Genomic DNA, 16,499 nt, shown 5'->3' with positions numbered 1-16,499 from the left:
AACACAGCCAGACAGATGAGAGCTCAGTATATACCTTAGTCATGAAGGGAAGCAGCATAACCTAGTAGAAAGATCATGGCCCTTTGAGCTAAGGGACCAGAGTTCTAATCTTACCCCCCTACTTGACCATATGTAATCTTGGGCAAATCACTAAACTTTTCTGTGCCTCAGTTTCCTTATCTGCAAAATGGGGATTAAATACCTTTTCACCCTCCCCCTTAGACTGTGAGTCCCGCATAGGACAAGGACTGTGTCTGACATGATTATCCTCTGCGCTCAGTACATACCACTGATTTTCTGTTGGGTAATTTAGGGGATTAGCTGGGGTGAAATTAATTGGAACTCAAGAATTCATTCTCTCCTTTCCCCACTTTAGGATTTCTTCAGTAAATCTGATCCATTTCTGGAAATCTTCCGTATGAACGATGATGCAACTCAACAGCTTGTTCACCGAACTGAGGTGAGAAAAATGACCCTGGGGTCAGTGGTGTGATTTCATTTCTAGACTGTGAGCCCATTGTTGTGTAGGGACCGTCTCGATATGTTGCCAACTTGTACTTCCCAAGTGCTTAGTACAGGGCTCTGCACACAGTAAGTGCTCAATAAATACGATTGAGTTAATGAATGTATGGGCAGTCAGTAAAGGGCTGCACTAATGTGCATCTTGCTTCAGTGCCAAAATATATTCCCCACAGTGTTCCAGAGCCTGGGATTTATGGGGCAGGTCTTCAGTCCCTGATGGGCCACAAGACCATAATAGAAGAGGGGAGGCAAGGGAGGGAGGGAGAGAGAGGGAGAGAGATGTTTAAAGTGAAGGTTAAGGTGCTTTCATGAGAATTTTCTAGGTCATTTGAACTGAATTTTAGTGTACCATTTTACTGCTTCCTAACTCGAATAAGTGTCTTTAAATTCATTCTCATAAGTGCAAGCTTTAATTTCAAGGAAAAAATCATATCTGCATTTTCCTGAGAACTTGTTCAACCACCAAAACTTATATCCTTCCAAAAAGTGATGATTATCCAGCTATTTACAGTGAAACTCACGATGATTAAATTTCACTGGCCTTAGGGGAAAAAAAGGAGAAATTCAGTCTGAGTGGAGATTTGATAGGGGCAGGAAAGCACTTATGCAGCCTTGATTTCCTTAGTTGTCCTTCAGACCTCTGAAGATGGTGGTTGGGGGTGGGGTGGAGAGGTGGAGTCACACCTGAGCTTTGATTTCTTGTTCAAATTCAAACGTAGAGGGGAAAATCTACCCATGGGTGTTGGGTAGAGGGCAATATAACACCCACAATGAGCTTACAGATGTGGGTGACCCCCAAATCTAAATCTTCACCCCCAGTCTCTTACCTCTTTCACACTCATATCTTCTTCTGGCTCTGGGCCATCTCCACCTAGTTGTCCCTCCAGCACCTCTAACTCAAGGTATCCATAACTGAACTCCTCATCTTCCCTACTTAGACTGTGAGCCCCATGTGGGACCAGATGATCTCGTATCTCCCCCAGCACTTAGTACAGTGTCGGACACAAAATAAAGCGCTTAGCAAATACCATTATTATTAATAACAGAATGCATATGGAAATTCATAAAATGTACCTGCCAAGTCAATCATTTTGCTCAGCTACTTTGTGGTCCCTCCCCTCTCCCTTTCATGGCCCTGGCACTCAAAAGGTAGAATCTGGCTTTTGCCACAGTAGAGGTGGTAGATAACTAGTTTGCTTGTTGAGTGAATCCTAGACCATCATGATTTGGGTGATTGTTTTTAAATTTTTTTTGACAATCTAAAAGGGAGATTGTTTTTATAAATTTACCATTTGTCCATTTTTGGTCTCCTGAAGCACATTCTTTCACCTTGCACCCCAAAAACATCTAATGAGGTTATCGAGTGAAGCTTCTTGGGGCCACTAATCTCCCCGCTCTGCCCCATGCCAAATAAAAGATCTTGCTGACCCAGTTTTGGAAAATGCTGATCTAGCGCCGGCCATGGATCTTTCATTCCAGTCCTCTTTTGTAGCACGCCTAACCATCCATCACCCCGAGGTGATGCACATTAATATTGTTCTTCATTAAACAGACCGGGCCATGTATGCAAGCCAAGCAGATTGCCGCAAGAATCTTGCCCATAATAATCCCCCGTTGCACAGGCTGTGGAAAAGATTTACCTCTCTGGCTTTTCTTCATTAAGGAGCCTCCTTCTGATGAATGTCCTTCTGGGAGAGTCGCAATAATTTTTCCAGCAGTTTTTATTTTGAAATGTGCAAATGTCAAAGCATTTTCTCTTTTCCTCTCCATTCCCTTTTCTCAGGTTGTGATGAATAACTTGAGCCCAGCCTGGAAAGCGTTCAAAGTATCTGTAAATTCTCTGTGCAGTGGAGACCAGGACCGTCGATTAAAGGTCAGAGATCTGTCTGAGCTGGATAAATATTCTTTCCCCGGCTCTCCCCTCCACTATTCGGTTTTCAGATGAGATGACTACCCATAATTTTCTGCTCTTATGGCTGGGTTGGTGGGCTATTAGTAATGGAATGAGAGTTTGGGGACCCCTGGGATGAAAAACCAGAATTCACTTCAGCATTCTGCATTAGCCATTGGGGAAGGGCTGTGATCTCTCCCTGTTAATCCAACTGTAAAGTCAGAGAAATAATTTTCTTGGGCCTGCTGAGACTAAACTGTATGATGTGTTCTTGACTGAGAAATTTGGGTCTGGAACTAGCAGGCATTTCATTCAGAAAAGGGTATCTTGCAGACCCCCCCCCCCAAAATACCCTTCTGACGACAGTGTTTTTGCTTAAATTATCTGGAAAACTGAAGCTAAAGTCTGTCTTTAGAACACACAGTAGCAAAGTGAATGGAAGCTCGTTTCATCGAGGTTACGTGGGATGGCAGACGCTTGAGATGTCAGATAAATGATTATAGTTTGTGTCTCTGAGTTGCCTTTAAATGTTGAATGAGTCTTGTAGAATAAATAATCATGAGTACAAATGTAGGTGTCTTTTGGCATAAACAACTTTTTTGTGTGTTATTGAAGTGCTACAAATTAGTCTAAGGAGACTGTAATAGATCTTCACTTTCCTCTCTCCCCTGCCTCCCCCTTCCATCATCAACCTAGCCTTGAGACTTTCAGGAAGGGAAATACATTGATCAGTGGTATTTTTTGAGTGCTTACCATGTGTAGAGCACTGTGCTCAGCACTTGGGAGAGTCGGTAGACACAGTGAGCTTCTATCCTGGCCTCCCCCCAATTTTCAGCCCTATCCACCCATAACTTCCAGGGCCAGCTTTGATTTCTGGAGAGGGTTGGTGTTGGATAACGTTGGAGAGAATGATAGGTAACTCCGGGTACCTCTCGGGTTAGCCCCCCACATCTGTTTTCTCCCCATGTCCATTTTCACAGCCAGGGCCCCATGAGACCATCTCACCTCAGGTACCCTTGCTGGAAAAATCTTCTTCTGAGCACAACATCAGGAAATTTAAAAGAAAAACATTTGATGTATCCTGATGGGATGGGTGGGTAGGAAGGGCAAATTGGGTTTTCATCAAAGAATGTGTAGTGATTCCATAACATTCCCACCTTGTGTTGGGAACTCAGAGGGTTAGAAGGGTTAGATAGAATGCATCCCATAAGAGGAGCAAGAAGACAAAGCAGGAAGAAATGATATTGGGGAGAAGATAGAAGGATGGAGAAGCTATGATTGCCATGAAACCAAGTACAGTTGCTTCTCAAAGGAACACTAGGAAACAGAAGGAGTCTGTGATCTAGAGATGCACCCTGGCAATCAATCAATCGTATTTATTGAGTGCTTACTGTGTGCAGAGCACTGTACTAAGCACTTGGGAAGTACAAGTTAGTGCTTCCTTGCCCAAGCCCCTAGCTGGTCTGGAGGAGGGACTGAGGCACCAGTTTGAAGAGAGCCTCCACTCATGAGGTGGAGAGAAAGGAAGGGTCGGAGGGTCAAAAGGGACACAAATTCCTGCAGTGAAATGAGATGAAAAGGGAAATGTGCAAACAGATGGTGCAAATTTGTTTTAAAAGAATTCCGATTCCTTTGGGGAATACCAGCCACCTGAAAGAGTGGGGGGGAATGTAGGAAAGGTTGAGGAAACAAGACATCAAGCATTGTTTGCAGGCAAAGTGTCTCCAGGGACGGGTAAGGGAACAGCTTGGGCTTAGTTGTCAGGCAGGCTTTTGTTTTGTTCTGGGACTGATGTTTTAATCCAGCGGGTCATATGGACAAATGCAGCCAACCTGGAAGGCTGATGGTGCTTTATTGATTTTGTGTGCACTATCAATTTAAAACTCTAAATAAGGCCATCCCCATCACTTTGCTTAAGAGCAGCACAAAATCAAATGTGCACACAGCAACATAATCTCTCCCATCTAAATAGTGTCACTGTGTCCTGACTTGTGGAGGTGGAAACAAGAGACCCCTCTGTTACCCTGGCCTGAAAGAAATGAGCATGATCTTTCCATTTTGGACTCAGTACAGGTGATCAATCAATCAATCAACCAATCGTATTTATTGAGCACTTACGGTGTGCAGAGCACTGTACTAAGCACTTGGGAAGTAGAAGTTGGCAACATATAGAGACGGTCCCTACCCAATAGTGGGCTCACAGTCTGGAAACATTCCTTTATTATTCTCAAGGGAATTAGTTAACAAGTAGTCATCACTCAGTAAATACAATTTGGCCACAGCGCTAGGCTTTGAAGTCAGGTAGCCTTCAAATGAAGTCAAGAGCACCGGTGCTTTTTGGTAGTCTAAGGGAGCCAGGACAAGGACATACATTCTTAATTAGAGTTTGAGGAAGTGAATAATAATAAAAATAACAATAATAATATTTGTGGTATTTGTTAAACACTCACTATGGTACCAAGCACTGTACTAAGCACTAGAGTAGATACAAGATAATCAGGTCAGCCCCTTTCCCACATGGGGCTTACAATCTAAGTAGGAAGAACAGGTATTGAATCCCCATTTTAGAAAAGAAGAAACTGAGGCACAGAGAAACAAAGTGACTTGCCCAACCCAGGTGTTCTGATTCCCAGGCTTCCAAGGGCAACTGGAATCTCTTTCTCTGCAAAAGACAGAAGAGACAAGCCAAGGGCTCTGAATTTCCTAAGACGCCCCATAGGTGGTTAGTTAGGCTACAGGGCGGCATCCAACTCCCTTGTTCTCACCTACGAGGGCCTCCACACTCAGTCTGGTACCCTCATGGATACCCTTCCCTCTGTTCCCTTCCAGAATAGTGCTTCATTCAGACTCTTTAGGCATCCAGCATCATTCTGTGCTTCTGAAATAACAGAAATTTTTGCAGTGCATTAACTACTTTAATCATTATTTCCTCGAGCCTGGGGATATATTTCTTTTCTCTCTTTGCATCAAGGCAATCAGCCAAATATACATATTACTCACTTGCACCATTGCTACAGTTTCATTAAGAAAAGATTTCTTCACCTAGAAGCAAAAGATAGGATTATTAATCACTTTCCTACACTGTTATTGGAGCTTGATTCATAAATTATAAAACCACTGTTACACCTTAATAAAAATCTAATCATGTTTGTCAATTACTATCCCCTTTTGGGCTGGCGATTACTGGAATTACCCTTTGGCCAAATTCCTCCAAACAAAAACTGGCCAACACCCAGAATAGAAATACTAAGAACACTAGCAATGAAATACTAAAACTGTAACACTGGAAATAGGAAACCCAATTGTTCCATTATTCTCTAGACAGAACTGTCTTAACCTGGCATTGTGTCGAATAAAGAGGTTAAAAAACTACGGCAGAGTGGAAATCTGTACGTTGGCAATGCTTTTGTTCCAAACAGCCCACCAAGCTGAATTTTTCTTCCCTTCAAAGCCAGCGAAATCAAGTTCAGCAAATATACATGAAACACCAACAGTATTCTCCATGTACTTCCTATAATTCCAGCCAAACTGCCTATTGATCTTTGATTTCCCCACCGAAGTCCCTACAGCAGTTGAAAGGTAAAATGCTGTTCCAGCATGTGGTAGCGATGGGAGTTAGAGAAGCAGCATGGCCTTTTCATTCATTCATTCATTCAATCGTATTTATTGAGCGCTTACTGTGTGCAGAGCACTGTACTAAGCGCTTGGGAAGTACAATTTGGCAACATGTAGAGACGGTCCCTACCCAACAGTGGGCTCACAGTCTAGAAGGGGAAGACAGAGAACAAAACATATTAACAGAATAAAATAGATAGAATAAATATGTACAAGTGGGGCTGGGAGTCAAGGGACCTGAGTTCTAATCCCAGCTCCACCATTTGTCTCCTTTGTGATCATGGGCAAGTCACTTAACTTCTCTGTGCCTCAGTTCCCTCATCTGCAAAAGGGGGATTCAAGATGCAGCATGGCTGAGTGGATACAGCTCCGGCCTGGGAGTCAGAAGGTCATGGGTTCTAATCCTGAACATGGCACTTCTCTGCTGTGTGACCTGGGAAAGTCACTTCACTTCTCCAAGCCTCAGTTACCTCATCTGTAAAATGGGGATTGAGACTGTGAGCCCAACTTGGGACAGGGACTGTATCCACCCTGATTTGCTTGTATCCACCCCAGCGCTTAGAACAGTACCTGGTACATAGTAAGCACATAACAAATGCCATAATTATTAATACCTCTTCTCCCTCCTCGTTAGGCCGTAAATATTCATTTAATCATATTTATTGAACACTTACTATGTGCAGAGCACTGTACTAAGCGCTTGGGAAGTACAAGTTGGCAACATATAGAGACATATTGGTCCCTACCCAACAGCGGGCTCACAGTATCATGTAGGACCTGATTATCTTGCATCTACCCCAGTGCTTAGTTCAGTGGTTGGCACACAGTATGCACTAAACAAATACCACAATAATAATTATTATTAGTGTCCATCCTAATTAACAAACGCATTCTAGTTGGAAAAAAAACCTTAAAGGGATCGTTAGTATTACATAGCTAATAGCCCAATCTCAACTTCGTGAAACCTAAGCTTCCTCAATAGAAAGTCCTAATGATAATAATAATAATGATAGCATTTATTAAGCACTTACTATGTGCAAAGCACTGTTCTAAGTGCTGGGGAGGTTACAAGGTGATCAGCTTGTCCCATGGGGGGCTCACAGTCTTAATCCCCATTTTACAGATGAGGTCACTGAGGCACAGAGAAGTGAAGTGACTTGCCCAAAGTCACACAGCTCGCAATTGGTGGAGCCGGGATTTGAACCCATGACCTCTGACTCCAAAGCCCGAGCTCTTTCCACTGAGCCACGCTGCTTCCTAGGACAAAGGCCTGCAACCTGTTCTTGCCCAAGTCATGTAAAATGAAACCTTTGAGAACTTAGAGGGCAAAGAGTCAATCATACAATTTAAAAAGAAGAGGGATTGCCTAGGCCGGGATGTGTGGGAGTCAGAAGTCTTGGGTTCTAATGTCAGCTCCGCCATTTATCAGCTGTGTGACTTTGGGCAAGTCACTTAACTTCTCTGTGCCTCAGTTACCTCATCTGTAAAATGGGGATTAAGATTGTGAGCCCCACGTGGGACAACCTGATCACCTTGTATCTCCTGCAGTGCTTAGAACAGTGCTTGGCACATAGTAAGCGCTTAACAAATACCATCATTAATATTATTATTAGAACTAAGACTACTGATCACCCCATGTTTAGAGTCCAGCCAGGATCCAGTTGCTAGATCTATAAAGTCCTAGCAATCATGACTGAATCAGATTTCTGAACCGAATGATGGACAAAGTCAAGATTTTATCCGTGTGAGTAATTGGAAGAGTAGCAACAGAGAATAGAAAAGCCAAGGTTTACAGAAAGCTATTTAAAGATACTGAGGGGGAAATCTGCAAATGCAAAGGTTGAGTGCCTGATTACCAGAAACAACTCACCATATGCTTGGCCACGTGGCCACCCTAAGGCTTTACTTGGGGGAAGTACATGGAAAAGGATTTTGACTAAAATAACCCAAATTTAGCTCGCTCTAGCTCTCTTTTTATCCCAAGTGTAGTGTAAACAGGGAGAGATACAGGAGTTATTGGAAGAATAGATCAGAGCTTAAACAGGGAGAGATACAGGACTTTTGGGAAGAGTAGATCAGAATACCTGGGTTCTAATCCCATCCCTGCCACTTGTCTGTTTTGTAACCTTGGACTAGTCACTTATTTTCTCTGTAGCTCAGGTACTTCATCTGTAAAATGAGGGGTTAAGAGAGTGAGCCCCATAAGGGATGGACTGGGCCCAATGTGATTACCTTGTATCTGCCCCAGCACTTAGTTCAGTGCCTGTCATGTAGTAAGCGCTTAGAAAAAAGTACCAAGAGTAGGTCAGAAACACTAAACTCAGCAGAGGAATCTAACCTGAGATGACGTCTTCAAACTCCTGATAGAGAAACCAAGCTCCCCCCAGCAGTGTCCCACTAGCTTCTTGAAAGTGTAGACAGTCGGTCAGTCCCGTGCCACTAAGGGCTTTGTAATTTGTGCTTCCTTTCTTGCGATTCTCCTGGCCAACTTTTTTTTTGTGTGTGTTTTTTTTTTTAATGGTAGTTGTTAAGCACTTACTGTGTGCCAGGCACTGTTCTAAGTTTACTTGAAAGGGTTTGAAAGTAGCCGCTTTGGCGGTGATCTCTTATAGCTTTAACTCTGTACCTCTTAATCCAGGAAGCGGAGGTGGCCACAGTGATTGGAGAGCTTGGGAAGAAAAGCTAACAGAACCCCTCAGACAATCAAAATTGGGATGATGACTAAATGTTAACAAAGGAGGTGGATTGTGATGGTTGAAGAGAGTGAAAATATTGTACTGCATTCGGGTGGCATAATTTAAAGCGCTGGAGCATTCCCCTTGGTTGAAATTATTACTATTGCTTGTGCTTTTCTGTTAACAGAACCATTAGCTTTTGCTGGTTTCCATTAGTTTTTTTGCACGTCAGCGGCTTCATAGTACATTGCACTGACTTGTTAGCATCAGCAGTTGGAAAGGTGTTTTGAATTCTTTATTTTATTTCCTGGGTTTGGGAAAACATTTCTTTCAAAAATTGCCTTGTCATCAGGAATGATTTTGTCAAACAAGGCAAGAATTTAAAGTGACTTCTCTGTAGTTGGTATCTCAAAGCCTCTCCAGTTGAGCACACCCCACTCCTGGGTTTCTTCGGCGAATTAGACCTGCTCAGTAAATGACATTACCAAAAGCCCTTCAGTCTGTATTTTCTCTTCTTTCACAAGAAGAAGGTCCCTTTGGAGAGAATTGCCACCTGAAACTGAGGGGAAACGGATGTGTTATTTATTTATTTATTTACTTATTTATTTATACATATTTATTCTATTTATTCTATTTTGTTAATATGTTTTGTTTTGTTCTCTGTCTCCCCCTTCTAGACTGTGAGCCCACTGTTGGGTCTCTATATGTTGGCAACTTGTACTTCCCAAGTGCTTAGTACAGTGCCCTGCACACAGTAAGCGCTCAATAAATACGATTGAATGAATGAATGTGTTAGAGAATAAACCTCCTGTGAGCTTAGTAAACGCAGAAGGTTTCTTAATGCTGAAACAAGCCACCCTGATGGCCTGGTGCGATGGTTTTGATTCCTGAAGTCAGGAGTGTGGGAAGAGGACCCTTGGCTTGAGAAGATTCATGCTGCCCCTGTTTGGGCACCAACCTTACAGAGCCACTTTTGTTCCCAACATGGGAGCTCCGGGGGAGGCCCTCAGAGAGCCCTGAGGATATGGCAGCCTCAGCCTCAGCCTCTCTGCCTCTTCCACTGAGATCTCACCTGTTTGGAGCTCAGCTGTACGTCTTAGGCTCCTGAGTACCAGAAGGAGGATGGAGGACAAAGCCCCTCTAAGACATAACGACCGTGGTTCAGAGGGTTGCTTTTAATCAGGTCTCGGGTACAAGTCTATCTTTAATAAGAATGATTATTATTACGAATTATGGTATTTGATAAGCGCTTACTATGTGCTGAGCACTGTTCTAAGTCCTGGAGTAGATACAGGGTAATCAGGTTGTCCCATGGGGGGCTCACAGTTTTAATGACCATTTGACAGATGAGATACTCTCCCCCTTTTAGACTGTGAGCCCACTGTTGGGTAGGGACTGTCTCTATATGTTGCCAACTTGTACTTCCCAAGCGCTTAGTACAGTGCTCTGCACACAGTAAGTGCTCAATAAATACGATTGATTGATTAAGTGGCTTGCACAAGGTCACACAGCGGACAAGTGGTGGAGCCTGGATTAGAACTCACGTCCTCTGATTCCAAAGTCTCTTTCCACTAAGCCAAGCTGCTTTACCCGTCCTGCACCTAGGAAACTCTTCAGATGGGTGTCCTGCAATACTGGGCAAGGTAGATGAATTTGGAATCTGGAAATGGTTGGGCCTCTTCCATTGATCCCATAATGCTGAGCTCTTATGATTGAATCAGGGTGGTGTCTAGACAGTCTGCTCAGGTCTGGGCTGGGTTTAGGTGGTCCCATCAACCCTCTCTTCTTCTTCCGCCTTCCTGTCTTCTTGGGGCCTGGGGTGCAATAGTTGGGGTCCCACTAAATCAGAAATGAGTCCCCATAGCCAATATTGCCAGTAGGCTCATTTGGAATCCATGGACTTGGGTTTTTGTTCACTATTTAGATGATAATAATAATAATAATGGCATTTGTTAAGTGCTTTCTATGTGCAAAACACTGTTCTAAGCGCTGGCGGGGATACAAGGGGATCAGGTTGTCCCATGTGGGGCTCACAGTCTTAATCCCCATTTTTACAGATGAGGTAACTGAGGCTCAGAGAAGTTAAGTGACTTGCCCAAGGTCACACAGCAGACATGTGGCGGAGCCGGGATCAGAACCCATGACCTCTGACTCCCAAGCCCGGGCTCTTTCCGCTGAGCCACGCTGCTTCGTGCTTAACTTAGATGAGTTAAGCATTGTTGCCGACTTGTACTTCCCAAGCGCTTAGTACAGTGTTCTGCACACAGTAAGCGCTCAATAAATATTATTGATTGATTGACTGGAGGATGTCTAGTCCTTCAGTTCATTGTACTTAAACCAGTTCTGCTATTCCCCAACCCCATCTGCGACTAGATTTTATGGATGAAACCCTCGCACCTGTTCACTGAGATCCTCATGGTCGACTTTCCCTTGAGAGAGGGACTGTCAGCTGAGTTGTGGTTTCAAGGACAAAACTGCCCTTTGGGTAAAGGCTTGAATGTTTGACCTCTAATCATTACAGTGGCAGGATTCACTGTTGGAGGTCTAAAGGATGATTGGTTGTGTGACATCCTTGACTGATATAGTTTAAATTCCCCATCAGTCTCCCATCTAGACGCCCGCTCGGGATGTCATCAGGCAGTCCCCAAGCGCTTATTTCATATCCTGGCATTGGTGTGGTCAGACTGTGGATTCCGATTGTGGGAATTTCCTCTCAGGACTAGATTTCTAAGTGACACACTGTTGCAAGACTAGCTCCTTTCTAATAGTAGCAACATCTACTGTATCCCCATTTTGTTCAGTTCACTGCACTACTTGCTCGGGAAATACAGAATAACAAAGTAACTCATTCCCCGGGCACAAGGGGCTTACATTATGATTAAGGAGAGGAACATAAACATATCTACAACTATTGAACAAAATAAATTGAGCAAATCTATACACTTGAGACCTAAGGTGGTAAGAAATTCATTCATTCATTTAATCGTATTTATTGAGCGCTTACTGTGTGCAGAACACTGTACTAAGCATTTGGGAAGTACAATTTGGCAACATATAGAGACGGTTTCTACCCAACAGGGGGCTCATAGTCTAGAAGGGGGAGACAGAGAACAAAACAAAACATATTAACAGAATAAAATAGATAGAATAAATATGTACAAGTAAATGTGTTCATAAGTGCTAAAGTTGGCTGAAGGAATATGGCGCGTAGTGATGGGAAATTATTTCTAAATCATTATTGCTCTCCTTATATAGCTATCTATACAGATGGGAGGATAGATACCTCCCTGATGCCCTTCATACGAATCTTTGCTCTAGCATTCTGGTGTATTCCTACTTCCTGCTAATTAAACCCCTACATAACTGTTATTGCTCCTGACCACACACTGTGCATGGAAGCATTGGCACTTGGAACTCCTTGTGACAGCTAACCCGTGACAGAATAAAAGCACTAATGGATTTGTCGGAAAGCATTACCTTCAGTTCATCAACTAAGCATTCCTTCTGGCCTCCTTCACGGATTCTCCTCCGCTAAGAGATTCTCCTCTCAAGGAGGGAGCAGCTATTGAGAAGCTACGGTTTCCTAAACAATAGCACTGATAGGCCAAAGGCTATTTTCAGCTCCTGGCCTAAAAGAAATAGGCCAAGATAAATCTTTGGTGACAGTCTTCAGACCCTCTCACTTGATTGCCTTTATTTCAGGGTCTTGGTTCCGGTCCCCTCCGTAGGCTTCATTTGGTATTTCTAGACTGTGAGCCCACTGATGGGTAGGGACCGTCTCTATATGTTGCCAACTTGTACTTCCCCAGCACTTAGTACAGTGCTATGCACACAGTAAGCTCTCAATAAATACGACTGAATGAATGAATGAATCTCAGACCTCGGGGTGAGGAGAAAAGAGGATTCTATAGACACCAGACCTTAAACCAGGTCTGGTGAGGCAGTAAGCCAAATGCCCTTTGCAAGTTGGCTGCTACTCCTCCAGCTGGAGAATTTGAACTCTTCCAAGACTCCGGATAGCATTTAATGCCCCGAAAAAGTGAGTTTACTAGACTGGCTCCCAAGTATGTCAGAGGGACAGAAGCAGCGTGGCTCAGTGGAAAAGAGCCCGGGCTTTGGAGTCAGAGGTCATGGGGTTCAAATCCCGGCCCTGCCAATTGTCAGCTGTGTGACTTTGGGCAAGTCACTTCACTTCTCTGGGCCTCAGTTCCCTCATCTGTAAAATGGGGATTAAGACTGTAAACACCCTGTAGGACAACCTGATCACCTTGTAACCTCCCCAGCGCTTAGAACAGTGCTTTGCACATAGTAAGAGCTTAATAAATGCCATCATTATTATTATTATAGGGTGAATTCCCACCCAGAAGGTAGGCAGTTGGCATCCTGGGGGTAATAATAATAATGGCATTTATTAAGCACTTACTATGTGCAAAGCACTGTTCTAAGCGCTGGGGAGGTTACAAGGTGATCAGGTTGTCCCACAGGGAGATCACAGTCTTTCTCCCCATTTTACAGATGAGGGAACTGAGGCCCAGAGAAGTGAAGTGACTTGCCCAGAGTCACACAGCTGACAAGTGGCGGAGCCGGTACTTGAACCCATGACCTCTGACTCCAAAGCCCGGGCTCTTTCCACTGAGCCACACTGCTTCTCATCAGTTCACTCTTGGATTAGGCTGAGACCCTGAGCCCCGTGTGGGCTCACATGTGGGCAGTGTCTGACTTGATTCTCTTGTATCTACCTCAGTGCTCAGTACAGTCCTTGGCAGATAGTAAACACTCAACAAATATTACAGTTACTGTTATTAATATTATTCTAATATTATTTTCACCAGGATCAATGAATTTACAGGTTCACCATGAGGGGACCTGAGAACATGTAACTTCCCTGTGCCCGCCCTTCATGGGAAGAATACAGAACTGGGAGTCAGGAGACCTGGATTCTGATCCCTGCCCTTCCCCTTGCCTGCTGTATGGCCTTGGGCAAGTCACTTACCTTTTCTGTTCCCTCATCTGTAAAGTGGAGGTTAAATTCCTGTTCTCCCTCCTCCTCAGTTCATGGGCTCCATTTGGACAGGGATGGTGTGTGACCTGATTATCTCCTATCTACCCCAGGGTTTAAAGTTTAACACAGACCACAGTCACTGTTATTGTATTAATAATGATGGCATTTGTTAAGCGCTTACTATGTGCAAAGCACCGTTTTACCTTTGTGAAGGCCCGAGAGAGTCAGTCTGTCAATCTGGCAGGGGGCAAGGTGCTTCAGTGACATAGAATGGCCTGGAGATCTCTCACATTCTCATGAGGAAACAAAGGTGGTTGCAAGTAGCAGCTACGGAGTACTGTCTTTGCTTCCTGACTCTTAGTTCATTCATTCATTCAATCGTATTTATTGAGCGCTTACTGTGTGCAGAGCACTGTACTAAGCTCTTGGGAAGTACAAGTTTGCAACATATAGAGATGGTCCTTACCCAACAGCGGGCTCACCGTCTAGAAAGGGGAGACAGACAACAAAACAAAACATGTTAACAAAATAAAATAAATAGAATAAATATGTACAAGTAAACTAAATAGAGTAATAAATACGTACAAATGTGTACTTAGTAAGTTCTGCCATAGTCTTCTACCAGAGGACAAAAAGAGGCAGAGGATTAAGCACATGAATGGAAAGGAAATATAAGGCAGAAGGAAAGGCACTGTAGTCCCCGTTTTTTCCACCTCCTTGAAATGCTCTCCAACTTTGGGTTTACTCAGCTAGCTCTCCCCTACCTCTCTGGTCACTACTTTTAATTCACCGGCTATTTTTCCACCTCTCATTCCTTACCTGCGGGAGTCCTGGAAGCCTTTGAACCTCTAATATTAATCAGTGGTAATAACAATAATAATAATTGTGGTTTTTGTTACGCGCTTGCTATGCGCCAGGCACCGTACTAAGCGCTGGGGTGGACTCAAGCCAATCGGGTTGGACACGGTCCCTGTCCCTCCTGGGGCTCACAGTCTCAATCCCCATTTTGCAGCTGGGGCAACTGAGGGACATAGAAGTGAAGCGACTTGCATAAAGTCACAAGCAGACAAGCGGCAGATCTACGAGTAGAACCCATGACCGTCTGGCACACAGGCCTATGTTGTATCCACTAGGCCAAGTTTCTGAGCACTTACTGTGTGCACAGCACTGTACTCAGCGCTTAGTAAAATACAACACAAAAAGGCTAAGCACGTAGTACAGTGCTCTGCACACAGTAAGCGCTCAATAAATATGATTGAATGAATGGTAGACATGTTCCCTGCCCACGGAGAGCTTTCCCAGCTAATGCAAGAGAGACATTAATACAAGTGTTAGAACACTTATATATCCCATGAAATTCTTTCAGTCCACTACTGGGCTTTACCTGAACAGATATGGGATGTGACCCACCCGGGGAAATATGAGCTGGAAACCTACTATCTCAAGAATTGGAATGAGAGAGGAAAAGAATGTCTTTAGCAGTAGGGATGCAGCTCCTGACATTAATCATAGAGAGCACATCTTAAATTTGAAATGTCCTAGATCCCCACATTGTAATGAGGATTAATGTGACAATTGGGAGAGATGGGTTGGTAAATAAGAGTCTGTGTTTGTTGCCTCATTTCCTGCTGAGTAATGCAGTTTTGGGGACAACTCAAAAGGGATGCTACTAAATATTCTGGGTGATGATAAGGACCCATTACCTGTTTAGTTTTAAAACTACACATCAAGCAAAAACTTCTCACTCTCGGCTTCAAGGCTGTCCATTACCTCGCCCCCTCCTACTTCACCTCCTTTCTGTCCTTCTCCAGCCCAGCCCGCACCCTCCGCTCCACTGCCACTGCTAACCTCCTCACTGTACCTCGTTCTCGCCTGTCCCGCCATCGACCCCTGGCCCACGTCCTCCCCCTGGCCCGGAATGCCCTCCCTCTGCACATCCGCCAAGCTAGCTCTCCTGCTCCCTTCAAAGCCCTTCTGAGAGCTCACCTCCTCCAAGAGGCCTTCCCTGACTGAGCCCCCTTTTTCCTCTCCTCCTCCCCATCCCCCCCGCCCTACCTCCTTCCCCTCCCCACAGCACCTGTATATATGTTTGTACAGATTTATTACTCTATTTTACTTGTACATATTTACTATTCTATTGACTTTGTTAATGATGTGCATTTAGCTTTAATTCTATTTGTTCTGATGACCTGACACCCGTCCACATGTTTTGTTTTGTTGTCCGTCTCCCCCTTCTAGACTGTGAGCCCGTTGTTGGGTAGGGACCGTGCCTATATGTTGCCAACTTTGTACTTCCCAAGCGCTTAGTACAGTGCTCTGCACACAGTAAAAGCTCAATAAATACCATTGAATGAATGAATGAAACGGACCAGGAGTGGCCAAACTGCAGCTTGGGAGCCACATGTGGCTCTTCTTCACTTGCTGTGTGTCTCACCATAAGGAAATGATTTTGCCCTGGGAGTGAGTTGCAGGAATTTGCCTCTCCAGTCCTGTTTGCAGCTGCTGTGGCATCCCACCCCAGCCAGGAACAGGAAGAATGTTTTGTTCACTGCCCTCGCTTACCATCACCTCTTAGCCACCCAGAAATGTAGCACAGCTGTTTCTTGAGCTGCGGCTCTATGTTCTTCAGTTCGTGAGGCTTGACCACTCCTAGCCAAGGCCAGTGCTCCTTAACCTTTGTCTGACTGCGCCATACTCTCTGCACACCTGCCCTATTTATATCCATTAGGGGCCGGGGGCAGATGATAATATGAATGGAAACCAGCAGGACTAGCCGGGCATATGGAACCTCTGT

General features: G+C 44.2%; 1 protein-coding gene across 3 annotated transcripts in view; it reads left to right on the top strand.

Moving 5' to 3' along the window:
* Positions 1–16,499, top strand: part of CPNE4 (copine 4) — a 526,299-nt gene that overhangs the window by 436,687 nt on the left and 73,113 nt on the right. For all 3 annotated transcript variants that reach the window (XM_038762604.1, XM_038762594.1, XM_038762615.1), the window contains 2 exons: positions 377–460; positions 2,306–2,395. In XM_038762604.1, the coding sequence (XP_038618532.1) occupies positions 377–460; positions 2,306–2,395 (174 nt within the window). The remainder of the gene's footprint in view (positions 1–376; positions 461–2,305; positions 2,396–16,499) is intronic.

The sequence above is a fragment of the Tachyglossus aculeatus genome, chromosome 2 (genome assembly GCF_015852505.1).
Source record: "Tachyglossus aculeatus isolate mTacAcu1 chromosome 2, mTacAcu1.pri, whole genome shotgun sequence".
Taxonomy (NCBI): domain Eukaryota; kingdom Metazoa; phylum Chordata; class Mammalia; order Monotremata; family Tachyglossidae; genus Tachyglossus; species Tachyglossus aculeatus.
Note: the sequence above shows the minus strand (reverse complement) of the source record. Positions and strands in the feature narration are given on the sequence as shown.